Source organism: Tasmannia lanceolata, unplaced genomic scaffold (assembly GCF_043159265.1).
Source record: "Tasmannia lanceolata isolate RefF3 unplaced genomic scaffold, GAP_Taslan_0.1 ptg000011l, whole genome shotgun sequence".
NCBI lineage: Eukaryota > Viridiplantae > Streptophyta > Magnoliopsida > Canellales > Winteraceae > Tasmannia > Tasmannia lanceolata.
In genome coordinates this window covers 21798317-21814791 of record NW_027518688.1, presented here as the reverse complement: position 1 = coordinate 21814791, position 16475 = coordinate 21798317, and the positions used below count along the sequence as shown (strand labels likewise).

Genomic DNA, 16475 nt, shown 5'->3' with positions numbered 1-16475 from the left:
TTGGATCATCCTGCAATATGGTTCTTATAACTCCTTTTTTTTTATAGATGATATTTTACACTCTGTGTGGCCGTAAAGTCTATTATTTTCCAAAAAGTACAATTCGGCCTTCTTAGGATTTTCCAAACTGTTCATTTATTGGTTCACAACATAAATTAGTTGTGCCCAGGAAATCATTTCTATAGGATGATCCTTGTCCTCTCGATCTATAGAGGGAATACTCCTTACAGAAACCTCTATAGATGGAGGGTATAAGGATCATCACAACCTATTTACGTTGTGGCCCAACAAATGAACAATTTAGATTATCCTATTAAGTGGGCCAACTTGTACTTCTGAAATCCCACTTCGGAAAGGGAGGAAAAGTTTTTGGGCTATATATGTGGATTTCCCTTCTTCCTGTGTACACTCATTTTTAGCATCTCGAAGGGGTGGGCCTCGCGGAGTGTGTCAGGCACTGTTAGTACTGTTGGAAAAAAAGTGGGGAGGGTTGAGACCTAGAGCCAGACAGTTTTTACCCAATAGGATCGAGGCGTGACAAATTGGTGTCAGAGTGGGACCTCCCTCTAGTACGTTGTGCTAGCGAGGATGCTGGGCCCCAAGGGAGATGGATTGTGAGATCCTACTTCAGAAAGGGAGGCAAAGTTTTTCGTCTATATATGTAGATTCCCCTTCTCCTTGTGTGGACGCATTTTCAGCAAAGGGAGGGTCCTGCATAGTGGGTTTGGCACAGTTAGTGCTGCTGAAAAACAAAACTGGAGAGGGTAGAAACCCAGAATCGGGCAATAGTTGCACAGTGGAGTCAGGGTGTGACAATACTTTTTGAAAAACACCGGACTTCATGGCATGGAAGCAATGGGTGAAAAATTGTAAGTGCAAAGCGAGCTGAATTTTGTAAAGACCTTGCATTGGCATCTAGGATGGCCTTGTCAATGTGTCCATATCACTCCTCTACAAGAGACATGGTCTTGTCACGTCCCAAGTGATCTCCTAATCCGCCTCCATGCAACTCCCATATGATCTGTTCCCACAACGAACTCTGCGAAACGCAGATGATTTTCAATGAACAGAGACCCATCGCAGACATGCATATCCCGTATCCCCTGTAAATTGATTTGATCTCATTCATCTCTCTTTGAAGTCCCCATCTTTCTCATGTAGTCCGTTTGAACGCTTGAACCCCACAAATTCAGCATTCATTCAAATTTGCCTTCTGACTTAAGGCATCTGTAACTCTATTTTATTGTTGAGGAATGCTAGACTTACACGAGCCCTTGCAAAAAATCAGGGAAAGGGCGTCGAAAAGATTGAAAAAGTCAGTCATTCACAACCACTGATGAAGGATTCCTCGAAAAGTGAAGGATTAGTAATCCTTTTTCGAAATCGAATGGATTCGGTCCCCAGGCAATGACGCATCGACTCGATTCGTAAGTCAATCCTTATATAAATCCGCGACCGGAGTGCCATCAAGAACTCCTTCTCCCGGGGATTCCCAATCCCATTACTATGGCTATTGTCACGGGGTAACTCACTAAAACGAAAATTTCTTTTTAGAGGTTAAGCCGTGGTCAAAAGTATCTAATTTGGGTATAGGAACCCATGAGTTGTTCTATGTAAGGGTTCCTCATAATTCAACAGATTGAAGATTGAATCAAATCAATTAAGTATAAATCTGGGACAAGGAGAGAGTCTAATTGGTCGATGCATTCTGTTTCTGTTTATGTATTCATATCGAATCAATAGAAACAATGATTCTATACCCCGATCTTAATGAAAAGAATACACCAACGCCAACCGAGTAGAATATACCCTAAATCCCGAGCTCAAGATATCATCTCGCCACCTTCTGTGAAAATGGTTGATACTACACAGCATATAGCTAGCCTGACAGAACCAATTGATTTGTGTATTGGATTCCCGAATAGGTCAACCTTTCGAACTGCTGCTGAATCCATGGGCAGGCAAGAGACAACCTGGCGAACTGAAACATCTTAGTAGCCAGAGGAAAAGAAAGCAAAAGCGCTGTTGTGGCGCCACAGAAGCCTTGGGAGTTGAGTTGGGAGCGAACCTAACCGAGTACTGAGTTGAATCGCTTAATAAAGCCCTATTAAGTCAAGGTTGAGTCTCCATTATTGAATCATTCACAGTCCATATCATTACTCTTACACTTACAAACTCTTCTTTTTGAAGATCCAAGAAATTCCAAGGCTGAGGTAAGATTTTCTAATGTTTTTTGAGTCCCTTTAATTGACATAGACCCAAGCCCTCTAGTAGGATGATGCGTCGGGGATGGTCGGGATAGCTCTGCTCTACTGATATCCGATCCTATCTTTCTGACCATTTCTAGCTAAGGTCTTCCTTTAATGAGTAATGAGAGAGATTCAATGCCAACCAAGAAGGAGGTCCATCCAGCAGCCCCATTGTTCGTGGTGTTGCAATGAATCCAGTGGATCATCCTCATGGAGGAGGTGAGGGGCGCACGAAAGGAGGTAGACCTTCGGTGTCACCTTGGGGCCATCACCACTAATCAAGCGGAACGCAGCTTCACTTATTATGTGACTAACCTCTGGATCGAGCCGTCATCTGTCATTACGTGCGACTATCTCCACTATAGAAAGAAGGAAAGAAAGATCAAACCTGCTAGTAAATACTAGCAAAAAATAGGCTTTCTACATATGCATCATTCAAAGCAACGAGTTTTACGCTGACGTGGTCAATCAATCAATTACTGAGTTGGTCAATCAATGAATTCCTAACTTATGTCACTCAATCATTAATCCATAATCAGGAGATTGATCTTCGGGGAATTGCCACATATGAAATTGAGCACAATTTTGTAAAGAAATACCCCACTTGTTTCTCGAGAAGAGATGGGAAACATGCTCAATATCATTTGATTGAATAGTTGCCTCAGCTCCTTGCTCAGGATACCCTCTTTTAGCTTCTAGGGTCTATTTCTTAGTTCAAGATCCCTCTTACTAACTGGAATAAAAGAATGAGTAGATCTGTTCCGCCCAAAATGGGAACGGGCTGGGGTTATGAACTTATAATCATGGAATCGACTCGATCATCAGATTATAAGTTCATTCCATACCGGACCAGACCGGAATAGGGTTATGTATCTTCTTGTTGCTGGATATCTCGTTCGACACATCTTCTCTTTGTTTCCCGAGCCTCTAGTGGCTCGGAGAAGGAAGAGATAAGAGGGCCCTATGGAGAATGTGGTCAGAAATCCATAATAGAGTCCGACCACAACGACCGAATTGATTATCTTCATGCATAAGGATAATAGATTACCTAGTAGAAAAGATTTCAAAATCATCACAAACCTCCCTTTTTTCTTTTCTTCTTTTCTATTGCAATTTCTCGATTTTGAGGGCTCCGGTTTCAAGGAGCTTCGCTTGTCGATTGGTTCTGCCATGGGGGACTTCCCATACAACTGATAAGCTAGCCGCTGCAGCTGATAACTTATCCGCAGCATACTTTTCTCTTCCTACTTCATGCATTTTATCTCCTGTATCAGTTAAGAGGGGTCATAGAAAGAACAGGTTCAAAATCACGATCGATTCCTTTTTCAAATCCTGCTGCAGCTGCACGGGCCCTTCCCGCATGCCACAAATGACCCACGAATAGGAAGAATCCTAGAACAAAATGAGAGGTAGCTAACCAACTTCTAGGCGATACATAATTGACTGCATTGATCTCTGTAGCTAGAAAGACTGGGAAAATGATATGATTTTGCACTCTTCAACACGACTTGCAGTCAGCAGCTTTATTTAAGAGAGAATAAAGAGTTAAAGGGGAGCAATGAATTTCATTTCCGCACCCGCCTGTCACGTCACCCAGCAGATAAAGTATATTACATAGTCCGTTTTAGGGATTGGCGACTTCCCCATTCAGTGACTTTGGCACTGGACGTTCCCAAAATGGGTACTATCAAGCATACAGCCCCCCATGCTCCCTGCCTTTACTCATAAGTTTCCCCTGAGGTCCTTCACCACAAATGCATCAGGAGTGAATTCAAATTAGCACTGTAAATCCTTTGTAAATTGACTAACAGATAGGAAGTGTACTTAACGAGGGGCTGTTGAGTAAGGGAGGGGTCGGTATACTAATATAAGTCTTTTTTCTTTAGCGCGAAATATTCAGCTGCTCCAGTGGCATGTGCTTTTTTAAAGCACCTTTAGTCCGAGGTTTCTTGACAAATGAATGGTGATTGAAACTGTCCGCCCGTTCCCTGAAATCAGTATTGAGAGTTATATTTCAAGTAGTAGCGACAATTACGGTGACAGTTACATTTCTAGTTTCATTTGTAATGAAAGTGTAAGGGACAGAGAGATTATACCACAGCTTGTGACCGGAGGGATTGAAACTACTAAAGACAGCGGACGTTTACTAAACCATGCGAGAGCCGGAAGGATCTAAAACTCATTCACTCGGATCTCTTCCGTTTCATCTAGTTTGTCCGGATCCTCCTTTTCTTCCGAACAAAAGGAAGGGTCTTCTTCGGTGGATCCCTCTTAGCGTTGCGGCTCCCTGCCGGTCGCCTACACTTGCTCCGTTGCGCGCTACTCGCGCGATACGGCTTTTCAGCACGGGGGCAAGCTTAAGAGAGAGTAGGGGCGAGCTTGGTAAGGTAGGGCGCTATTCGATGAAGAAAACACACACTTTAGGAAAGTGGTTCAGGTAGCTCAGCTGGTTAGAGTAAAGGACTGAAAATCCTTGTGTCAGTGGTTCGAATCCACTTCTAAGCGGGCGAAGGGTCCAAAGGACACGTAGCCGGGAGCGAGCCGGATTTGGAAATTCAAGCCGAATCAATGGGTTCTGAGACGCTTATGCACCTGAATTTGCTCGATTCTGAACTGCCTTGCACCCGCCCTTTACGTAATAGGGCTCTGTTGCTGGGTATCGACCTCTATTTGCCAAATCCGCTTATGGAGAAACTCAATCAGCTATCCCCGCCCGGGTAAACTGGGTATAGTTATGCTTCAACCGGATGGTAAATAGGCTCTCTTGCCTTTCCAACCTTTGCCTTTACCGCGACCGCGCGCCCTTTCCCTGATTTTTCGCATGGGCTCCTGCGAGTCCAGCATTCCTCTATATTGTTTGGATCTATTCTTTAGTACATAATTGAATAGTTGTAAGATGGAGTTCCATGTAGCAAGCATTTTGTTCACACTGCTTGAAATAATACAAATCCTCATGATCTGTTTATGGCATGAACCTCGCTCTCCTTTTCTGGTAATGCCTCTTCCAGTTCTAGATGAATTGTGGGAAGACCTTTCTATGGACTTTGTGTTTGGTGATAACAATATAAATTGAAGGTCCCCGTCAATTTTTATGTAAAAATCATAAAATTTTTGGAAAAGTTTTTAGTGGTCAATCACATTCCCATATTGAGATAGACAACCGAGGTAATTTGACCCACATGCAGAGGGCACAACGACAAGCAATCCTAGTCGTACCATTCTATAATGACATCTTCAAACCATTTTAGCACGACATTGAACTGATCAAATAATAGTTTTTATTATCATTTATCAGATGATTAACCGACTCTAATGAGTGAGTGGAATAGAAACGGTGAAACTGTCCAACTTTCCACCGATTTTCGTGAGTAAGATTGTCTTATCAGTTTGATTTTGAACCATGGCCCATTCTAGTTAGGGCTAGCCATCTGGGTGGTCCAGATCAGCTAGCTAATAAACCAATTTTATTTCGGGGTTGGGTTAGGGTTGAGGCCTCGGGAAACCAATTTTATCTTGTTTACTGACTCATACTTCTATTTATCTTGCTTGCTAGCATCCGTCGCAAAAGGCATTTCACGGATGGTCGGTTACATCAGATAGCAGCTACCTCGTGAATGAAGACAAAATCTGCTGAAAAGAGAGCCTCTCTGGCTGTTGTCAGATGCAACAGACCATCCGCGAAATGCCTTCTGCGATGGACGCTAGCAAATCCCTTATTTTAAATTAAAGTTCAATGATAGATTCACACCCTTCTAAAATAAATTCACCCCTCCTCTCTCTAAAAAACCTCACACACCCTCACAACACTCTCTCTCTCTCTCTCTCTCTCTCTCTCTCTCTCTCTCTCTCTCTCTCCCTCTCTCTCTCTCTCTCTCTCACACACACACACACACACACACAAACGGTATATACCCTCCCAACTAGGGCTGCAACAGGGTCGGGTTTTTCAAAACCCTAGCCCAACCCTGGATCCCATTATCTCGGCCCTGACCCGCCTTGACCCTGAGTCAGGGCCGAAAAACCTCAACCCATTGCCCGCCCTACAGGGCTCAGTGCTGGCCCTGACCCGTCCTGATTGGCCCTAATTGACCCTAGTGCCGGCCCGACCCGGCCCTAATTGACCCTAGTGCAAATACCTGTTAAGAGTGCCAAAAATAAAGCAACCACTTATCATATAGAACAAAATGATCAATAAACAGAGAAAGGGAACAAAATAAGACAATATGAATTTAACAACATGATAGGAAACAGAGACAATTAATAATAATAATCTAAAGAAACATCAACCCAAGATAATAGAAAACATTGGCAAAAGAAATATGCACAGATGGTTCAATTCTATAATATAAAACTTAAAACTTACGGTAGGGCCTGGTCAGGGTACCCGAGGCATTAACCCAGAACTTGACCCGACCTGAGTCAAGGTCTAAAAAAATGAACCCTGACCCGCCTTCAAGGTTGGAAAATCCAGCCCTGACCCTGTTCGGGCTCAGGATGGGTTATGGCGGGTCAGGGCTGACAGGGCCAAACTTGCACCCCTACTCCCAACGCTCTCTCTCTCTCTCTCTCTCTCAACACAACTCTTTCGTGGGCCTATCAAAATTTTTAGGTCTTTGAATATGTAGGCCCCACCGTATTTTTAAAAAATAGGTACACCTACATGCGGACACATTATAACATGCATTTTTTTTTCAAAAAAAATATACTTGGGTTCACCTTATTCAAAGATCCAAACGGTTCATTTGTTGGCCTCGGAGAAAAAAGGCCATGCCTAGGAAATCATTTCCATAGGATGATCCTAATCCTACAATTGAAGGCAACATAGAACAAATTGAAGAGGATCTTCCTAGCTATGGAGATGATTTTTTGGGGGAAAGCCTAATTAAATTGGGCGAACAAATGAAAGGTCTGGATTTTCGAACAAGGTTGGTTGTGATTTGTGAAGCCTACAACCAGTACAACCTCTCGCTCGCTCTTCCTCTCTATGTCCTTTAGCACACCGTACACACCCTCACAACTCTCTCTCTCTCTCTCTCTCTCTCTCTCTCAACACAACTCTTAGTTGGGGCCCAACATCTGAGTATTTTTTATCTTTGAACAGCTAGGCCCAACTGTATTAAAAAAAATACATGCACCAACATGCGAAGACCATATATGACGTATTTAAAAAAAAAAAAACTTGGGCCCACCTTATTCAAAATCCAAACCATCCATTTGCTGGGCCCAATGCAAACATGCCTTTCCTATAAAATCATCTTCATAGGATGATCCTAACCCTTTGATCTCTATACCGAGGACACCGTATAACAGATTGAAGAGTTAGGATCATCCTAGTTATATGCTTTTATGGGAAAGGATATATGCACCGGGGCCCAACAAATGAGTGGTTTGGATCTTCATATAAGGTTGGCCCTAATGAGTTTTCTAATAAATACGCATTATACAGTGTCCGTACATAGGTGCATGTATTTTGTTAAAAAAGAGAGCTGGCCCACCTTGTTAGAAGTTCCAAACTACTTAGTTGTAGGCCCAACGTAAATAGATCGTACCTAAAAACCATCTCCATATGATGATTCTAACCTTCCGATCCTTAGAGATTTCTAGTGACATTCTAACTTTCTGATCTTCGAACAAAGTGGGATCAGATTCAGTCTTAGTAAGTGATTTGTACATCATCTCAATTGGTCCTTGTTATGACAAAATGAATCGATCTCTTGATTGCTCAATCTATGCTTAGTTTACTTTGCATTGCTCCATGCCTCATATTTTCGTATTTCGGTTCCATAATTACTTAGCTTCAACCTCTGTTTCCTTGGCAGGCTTAGAGGCAGCTAGAGTAATGCTTTATTACTTGCTGAGCGTTAGCTCATCCGTGGGTTATACTTTTCAGATATTGAGACCTGACTCTCTCAAGGATTTGGAGCGGGAGTGTAGTCTCACTTTATTTCGGAAAAACACTGGTATAATCAATTTACACTTGAGTGAGCATACAAATTTAGTAAGCATTGTTACGTATTGATGTTTTAGTTTTACATTGACTTTAGTACTCGGATATATGCCTAGATTTATTTTAGACATATGATTGTATTGCTTGTGGTATCAAGTGCCTTGCATGCTTGAGGGTTCGCCTTGCAGGCGTGCAACGTTGTCGTGTGCCCAGTCTAGATATTGAGTCGGGGGCGTGACACATGTATGTCCTATGCACCTTATATCAAGGGGTAATCGATGATAATTTTATGAAACACCCTTGACAAATAGTAGGTCTCGTTTATTATTTTGTCATTTAAGGGAGATCCCCGCGTTTCATAGAGTCCTCACACTTTAGATTTCTAATGCATCCTCCTTATAGTTTTATTTAATCAACTTATATTTACCGAGGATTTTAATACTAATGCCAAATGGTCTTTGACATATACATATACCTTTACATAGATGACACTAGTAGTCACTTATTCAAATACATAGAAAAAGCCTAATTAACTAAGCAAAAGGCTTTTGGTTGTAGCAGTCAAGGTTGGTGCCATAGCTCACACCAAGTATGTCACAGTATCTCTTGTAGAATCCGATGCGGTTAGCGACTGCAACATTGTTCCCTTTGCCACATTCAAGTCCCCCATTGATGATGTTGGTGGAAACACCGAATCCAGGAAGGCGACCCGCAATTTTATCTTCATTGGATGGTGTCCATCGGCCTGTGATGGTATCATGGCAGGAAGGTTTTTCTGATTTAGAGGTCATCCAATACCATATGGCTGTCTTAAATGAAACGATAGCATCTGTGGAAACTAGATCAGGGTTGGTAAGAAGGTTCGCCCCAATGGCTTTTCCAGTTGGGCCATAGTTGTAGTTGCTGCAAGCATCAAAAATCCAAGTAAAGATAGTCCTCTAGAAAGCTAAATCTAGAAACAGCAGAAAAAAATGCATGGAAAAAGAAGAACTTACTATGAGATTTGAATGGGACCTCGGCCGTGGTATTCTTTACCATAAGCGCATGGAAATTCTGCACTTGCAACGCAGTAATCTACTGGATTCTTGCCTTGTTTTTGAAGGAGGCAATATCCCCATGAATATTGGTCGCCTGGTGCAGTTGCCCACTTACCTGAATACATCAATTAATGAATCATTAATTATTCACAGATTCTAGATCCATGTTAAGTTGAAAAACTAACACTCATATATATATATATATATATATATATATATATATATATAGGGAATTACTAGCGTCCATCGCAAAAGGATTTTCACAGGCGGTCAGTCGCAATTCAGACCAGCCACCTCGTGAATGGAGACGACAGCTTTTGTCTCCTTTTGCGATGGAGCTTAGCAAATCCCATATATATATATATATATATATATATATATATGAGAAAACGGTTCCTACACATATGTGTAGATAAGTTATCTACACACTAGCTTAAAATACAGTGGGGGCCACATTATTTGGGTGATCCAAACCATTCATTTTTAAGGCCCTCACATAGATAAAGTGTCCACAAAAAATCAGATCCATAGGATCATCCTAACCATTCGAACTGTGGAGGCAAAAAATGGACTAATTTGTGAAGGTTTAAAGACATCCATTTTACCTCCACAAATCGTAGGGTTGGGATGATCCTATGGATTTGATTTTTTGTATACACCCTATCTATGTGAGGGCCTTTAAAATGGATGGCTTGGATCACCCAAACAATGTGGGCCCCCACTGTATTTTAAGCTAGTGTGTAGAGAACTCTCTACACATATGTGTAGGAACCGTTTTCTCATATATATATATATATATATGGCAGATTTGTGGACAAATAATGTCTGTCCATTTTGACCTCCACAAATGGATGGGTTAGGATGATCCTATGGAGCTGATTTTTGGTACACACCCCATCTATGTAAGGGCCTTTCAAATGAATGCTTTGGATCATCCTAACAAAGTAGGCCCCAATGTGATTGGGCGCTTAAGCTCACCAACACTTTCTTCTATATATATATATATATATATATATATATATATATATATATATATATATATATATAGAGAGAGAGAGAGAGAGAGAGAGAGAGAGAGAGAGAGAGAGAGAGAGAGAGGTGTAGCTAACTTAGCTACACCAACGGCTTAAAATACAATGGCCCCCACATTGTTTGGGTGATGCAAACCATTCATTTGATGAGCCCTCACATAGATAGGGTGTGCCCAAAAAATCAGCTCCATAGGATCATTCGGTTCGGTTTCGGTTTCGGTTAACAAGTTGCACCAATTTCGATTTTCGGTTTCGGCTTCGGTTTTTCTTAAAAAAAATTCAGTTCTATCCGATTAACCGTATAGTGGCTTTTGCTAAGATTCCATTTGCTCTTTTGTTTGTCCTCTTTGGTCTTTGCTCATTTGTTTTTAGTGAAATTAAAAATGCTTTTGCCTTTTGGCAGCTTTTGAGCACTAATACCATTTATTCAAAACCATGAGCTGGTTTTCACATTCTCCCCTCCAACAAAGTTATGACAACCCACGTGACTTGTACCTCCATTACAAATTTTTAACAAAGTTATTTGGGTGAAATTTCAACAAAATTGCATCCAAGCTTTCATTTCTCATCAATTGTAGGGCAATGATTTCAGAAACTCCCAAATTGCAACATCTCTATCAATTGTCCTCTGATTTTGCCAGGTTTGAGAGAAGGAGAAGCAAGGGATCCGACCGTCTCCGGCCACTATCACCTTAACCCCATCTCCCTTCATCAGCCACCTCCACCATTAACCCATCTCCATCTTCTCCAAATCCCATTGAATTCGTGCCACCTTTGTCTCCACCCGAGTGCCACCACCACTACCCCTTGCAAATCCGGAGCGACCCCCACCTTATCTGCACATTTTCCGACCACCCCATTCGAATCTGACCCTAACTAGCCTATATCTTCATCTCCATTTTTCAGCCACTTTTGCAACCTTCTTCTTCGGGAACTTTAGCTGGAATCCGGCAAAATCCTCCACAGCCGTCATATTCCCTAGCCTCCATCTCCACCACTGATTTTGATCTCCACCGAACCATCTCTTCTTCTCCATTCACCCTCCATCAAACCCACTTTGATTTTCAGTAAGAAAAAATACCCAATCTGATCAGTGATTTCGGTTTTCCAGTTAAAACCGAAAAACCGATTTCGGTTTTCAGTTTTGGTTCGGTTCCTCACCTATTCGGTTTCGGTTTTGGTTCCAATTTTAGGTAACCGAAATATATTCGGTTTCAACTTTTCGGTTTTTTCGATTCGGTTTTAACTGAATACGTACCCCTAACAATTTGTGAGCTCGAAGTAGAAGATTATGAACTAAACAATCATCGACATTGGACATACTAAATAGGGACACTGATACGACTCTACTTTCCGGCATGCTCTCTCCACACGGCTCTATCCATTCACATGCTAATTAGCTGTTTTGTTAGCTTACATTATAGTTATCTTTATCCTTATCTTAGTTATCTTTATTCTAACTAGTTATTAGTTATATATCTTTTGTCATTACTATTGAGGAATGGAGTGAATGAAACTTTTTGAAGTAAGGAGGCCCTAGCCCCGGCTATTTCTCATTCTTTCAGTTCTTCAATTTTTATTTTTTTCACAATACGATCTAGGATGGTAATACGATCTAGGATGGTATTAGAAACCCACCATTAGTTTCATGGGATGTGTGAGCCAAGAAAGCTGCAATCTCCCTTTTACGTGTGTCAACGTTCCCAACGGTGCCAAAGCCATCAAAGGCATTTGCAGCATCACTGAAAGCATTGTAAGTGTAGAAGCCTTTGCCTTGGCAAGTGGGGTCATTTCGATGCTTCAACATTTGGTCGAAGAGGGATGGAGTGATGATGGAGGCCACACCGCTCGTAGTGGAGTTTTGTGTCGTACAGCGATATTGACAGCTGTGACTATTATGGTCGCAACAGAGCCTTCCCGGGCACGGAGCTCCCCCAGGTGGGCTTCCACATTGCGGGGGTCCTGTCGTACAGATACGGAGACAGGAACCATTTTCGTTGCAACAGAGCCCCCTCGGGCACAGAGCTCCCCCAGGTGGGCTTCCACATTCGTCTGCAAAGGAACCTAACAAAGAGGCTAAGGAGAGCAAAATCAAGATCCAGGTCCTCATTTTTGCTAGTAGATAGATGTTTTGCCTAAGAAACATAAGCGCTATTTATAGAGAGAGAGAGAGAGAGAGAGAGAGAGAGAGGATCTTTTCCTTATGACTAGTCAATAAGAGTCATATATCCACAATTCAATTTAAGGCAAAAGGAATTCAATGTAGGGGAATCACCAAATGACAAAGGTGACAGGAAAAATGCCCAATAAATGGCATAAGTTTAGTTCGGATTTTCATTATTAGTTGTTTCTTAATTTGTTATTCACTTAGTGGGCTTGGCTGTTTTATAGCCTTTCCAAAAAGAGCTCGTATTAAGGCCATGTTTTGCAACCATGAATGTTTTTCAGTGATTAATTAGTTTCTTAGGTCGTGAGAGAGAGGTACCTAGAGGGTTGGGAGGAGATACTTAGACGCCACAAATGAGTAGAGAGGGTGACACACCGGGGTTAAGATATCCTCTAGTTTCAATTTTCAAATCGTCCAATTTGATTCTGTAGACTTAATCATGGTTCATATAGAACTCTCCATTTCAATCCATACTGACAATTATACTTCCAAACAACCAAAGCTCTGATATCACTTAGCCAAATTAAGAGCTTCTAACAATTATACTTCCAAACAACCAAAGCTCTGATATCACTTAGCCAAATTAAGAGCTTCTAACAAATCATTTCATATGGGGTGGGTAACCGTAATCCTTAGCCCGCCGTGCACATCTAATCCATTGTTATTTAATAAAATTGGCATCTTCATTAAAAAAAAAAGGATATTCCGCCCGAAGCTTATAATGGGGCCCACTCACATTCTGCATGATCGCGACCTTCCATTCAGGATGGTCCCCCCGTTTCATACCCACCATATCTAGAAAATCTTTGTGATTAATTAATAGCATTTGAGAAATTGAAAGTTGTCTACAGATAAGATCAGGGTTGGTGAGAAGGTTTGCCCCAATAGCTTTTCCAGCTGGGCCGTAATTGTAGTTGCTGCAAGCATCAAAACCAAGTCAAGATAGTCCTCTAGAAAGCTAAATAGAAACAACAGGAAAAAATGTGCATGGGAAAAGAAGAACTTACTATGAGATTTGAATGGGACCTCGGCCGTGGTAATTTTTACCATAAGCGCATGGAAATTCTTCACTTGCAGCACAATAATCTACTGGATTATTGCCTTGTTTTTGGAGGAATCAATATCCCCGGCCACGAATATTGGTCGCCTGGTGCAGTTGCCCACTTACCTGAATACATCACTTAATGAATCCATTAATCACAGATACTAGATCCACGTGAAGCTGAAAAACTAACATGCATAATATATATATATATATATATATATATATATATATATATATATATATATATATATATATATATGTGTGTGTGTGTGTGTGTGTGTAAAGATCTTACACAATTTTGCATTGAAAAATTAAATAGAAAATAAAAACTGTTTTAGATCTCATTCCTATTGGGTACTAATTAAAAAGTAATTTATTGCTATTTATCTAGACTTAAGAAATGAACCTGCTAAATTATTAAACTAAGAAAGGCTAGTTTCCTAAATCTAAATCCCATGGATTGGCACTTGTTGCCATGGTTGGTAACTTGGTAAAATGAAACTGATGTATTTTAGGTAATGATTCAAACGTCAACTTCCTAATACCGAATGGTAAAATTGGAAAGCAAGTTGCCCTGCATCAATTTGATGGGCCACAATGTAAATAGGTTGTGTCCCAAAAATTATGCTCTATAGATTGGAAGACTAGGATCATCCTATGGAAATGATTTTTTGGGCCCAATCTATTTACGTTGTGGGCCGTCAAATGGACGGTTTGGATCATACTATGATGTAGGCCGTCCAGTACCCTTTCTGCTTATTTGCCTCCTTGTGTATGAGGGAAATCGAATAGGGTTTTTGGGTTTTGGTAGTAAAGGGCATTTTTCTCTTTTTGAACTTTGAAACGTCTTCTTCTATATTATTTCCGTCAAGAGATACCCGATTTGCAAAATATGGCGAAATGCTGCATATTGCTTTCTTTGTTATAGAGAAATTATATGATGAAATTGCAAAATGCTGCACATAGTTTTGCAAAAAGAAACCAATACCCGATTCGGAAAATATGGCGAAATGCTGCATATTGGTTTCTTTGTTATAGAGAAATTATATGATGAAATGGAGAAATGCTTCATATTGGTTTCTATGTTACTCTTTTGGCAAATACTGCATATTGGTTTACTCATTTTACAAAAAACCCTTAAAATTATAAAAAAAAGGAGAAATTATATGATGAAATGGCGTACAAATACGTACTCATAATCACATCCTTGATATTTGATCCAACAGCAGCTCACTTTTTGTGAGAATATAAGAATATACCATGCTTTATGCAAACTGCTTATCGTGAGAGTCAAGAGAAGTTAAAAGTGGGTCCACTCACCTGATGTCTACGTGATCGTGACCCTGCATTCAGTGAGGTCCCCAGTTTCGTACCCCCCATATATCAAAAACAGGGTAAGCATCGAACTATACCATTAATAGGGCCTCAATGATATGTCTTCTTGTCCAGGTGGATGATACTAAAGGTCATCACAGATCTCTACCGAATGACAATGTCTCTCTTGCCCCTTATCTCTAGCTTCCGCGGGCAGCCTATAGAGATAAGATTAGGGCCCAATAAATGGCATACGTTTAGTTAGGATTTTCATTATTAGTCAGGGCCCAATAAATGGCATAAGTTTAGTTAGGATTTTCATTATTAGTTAGGGCCCAATAAATGGCATAAGTTTAGTTAGGATTTTCATTATAAGTCATTTCTTAATTTGTTATTCACTTAGAACTCGTATTAAGGCATGTTTTATAACTTTTCCAAAAAGAACTCGTATTAAGGCCATGTTTTGCAACCATGAATAGTTTTCAATGATTAATTAGTTTCTTAGGTGGTGAGAGAGAGGTAGCTAGACGGTTGGTAGGAGATACTTAGACGCCGCGAATGAGTAGAGAGGGTGACACACCGGGGTTAAGATATCCTCCAGTTTCAATTTTCAAATCATCCAATTTGATTCTGTAGACTTGATCATGGTTCATATAGAACTCTCCATTTCAATCCACACTGACAATTATACTTCCAAACAACCAAAGCTCTGATATCACTTAGCCAAATTAAGAGCTTCTAACAAATCATTTCATATAGGGTGGGTAACCGTAATCCTTACCCCGCGGTGCACATCTAATCCATTATTATTTAATAAAATTGGCATCTTCATTAAAAAAAAAGGATATACCGCCCGAAGCTTAAAATGGGGCCCACTCACATTCTGCATGATCGCGACCTTCCATTCAGGATGGTCCCCCCGTTTCATACCCACCATATCTAGAAAATATTTGTGATTAATTAATAGCATTTAATAGCATTCGATAAATTGAAAGTTGTCTACAGATAACATCAGGGTTGGTGAGAAGGTTTGCCCCAATAGCTTTTCCAGCTGGGCCGTAATTGTAGTTGCTGCAAGCATCATAATCCAAGTCAAGATAGTCCTCTTCAAAGCTAAATCTAGAAATAACAGGAAAAAATGTGCATGGGAAAAGAAGAACTTACTATGAGATTTGAATGGGACATCGGCCGTGGTAATTTTTACCATAAGCGCATGAAAATTCTTCACTTGCAACACAATAATCTATTGGATTTGGAGAAGCCTTTTAAGGAGGAGGAAATTGAGAGAGGGGTTTTCTCCTTGGGTAGAGATAAGGCTCCTGGGCTGGATGGTTTGTGTTTGGCATTCTTCCAAGCATGTTGGCCAGATGTGAAGGAAGATTTAGTAGGTTTATTTAGGGAATTTCATCAGGGCATAGTGTTGGACAAGGGTACTGGGGCTACTTTTATTACTCTAGTTCCAAAGGTTGTGGGGGCTTCCAAGATTTCTGATTTTCGACCTATCAGTCTTGTGGGATGCTTATATAAGATCTTAGCTAAGGTGTTAGCTGAGCGTCTTAAAATAGTTCTCCCCATGATTATCTCTGATAGTTAATGTGCCTTCGTGGCCAAAAGACAAATTTTGGATTGCTCCCTCATTGCGAATGAGGCCATTGATTATTATCGCAGGCTCGGGTTGAAAGGGA

At 40.8% G+C, this 16475-nt stretch overlaps 1 protein-coding gene across 1 annotated transcript; it reads right to left on the bottom strand.

The window, feature by feature from the left end:
- Window positions 1-8591: 8591 nt before the first annotated feature.
- On the bottom strand, window positions 8592-12378 carry LOC143886259 (basic endochitinase C-like). The gene is made up of 3 exons (XM_077390194.1): window positions 11903-12378; window positions 9192-9348; window positions 8592-9099 (listed from the first exon to the last, which is right to left on the bottom strand). The coding sequence occupies exons 1-3, from the start codon at window positions 12372-12374 to the stop codon at window positions 8730-8732; spliced, it is 999 nt and encodes a 332-aa protein (XP_077246309.1). The 5' UTR covers window positions 12375-12378; the 3' UTR covers window positions 8592-8729.
- Between the last annotated feature and the right edge of the window lie 4097 nt (window positions 12379-16475).

Excerpts from the sequence above, each read along its gene's own strand:
- LOC143886259 (XM_077390194.1), bottom strand. The coding sequence starts at position 12,374 with ATGAGGACCTGGATCTTGATTTTGCTCTCCTTAGCCTCTTTGTTAGGT. Across the intron at positions 9,349-11,902 it reads CACATCCCATGAAACTAATG|GTAAGTGGGCAACTGCACCA; the intron begins GTGGGTTTCTAA and ends TGATGTATTCAG. Across the intron at positions 9,100-9,191 it reads GGTCCCATTCAAATCTCATA|CAACTACAACTATGGCCCAA; the intron begins GTAAGTTCTTCT and ends TGATGCTTGCAG.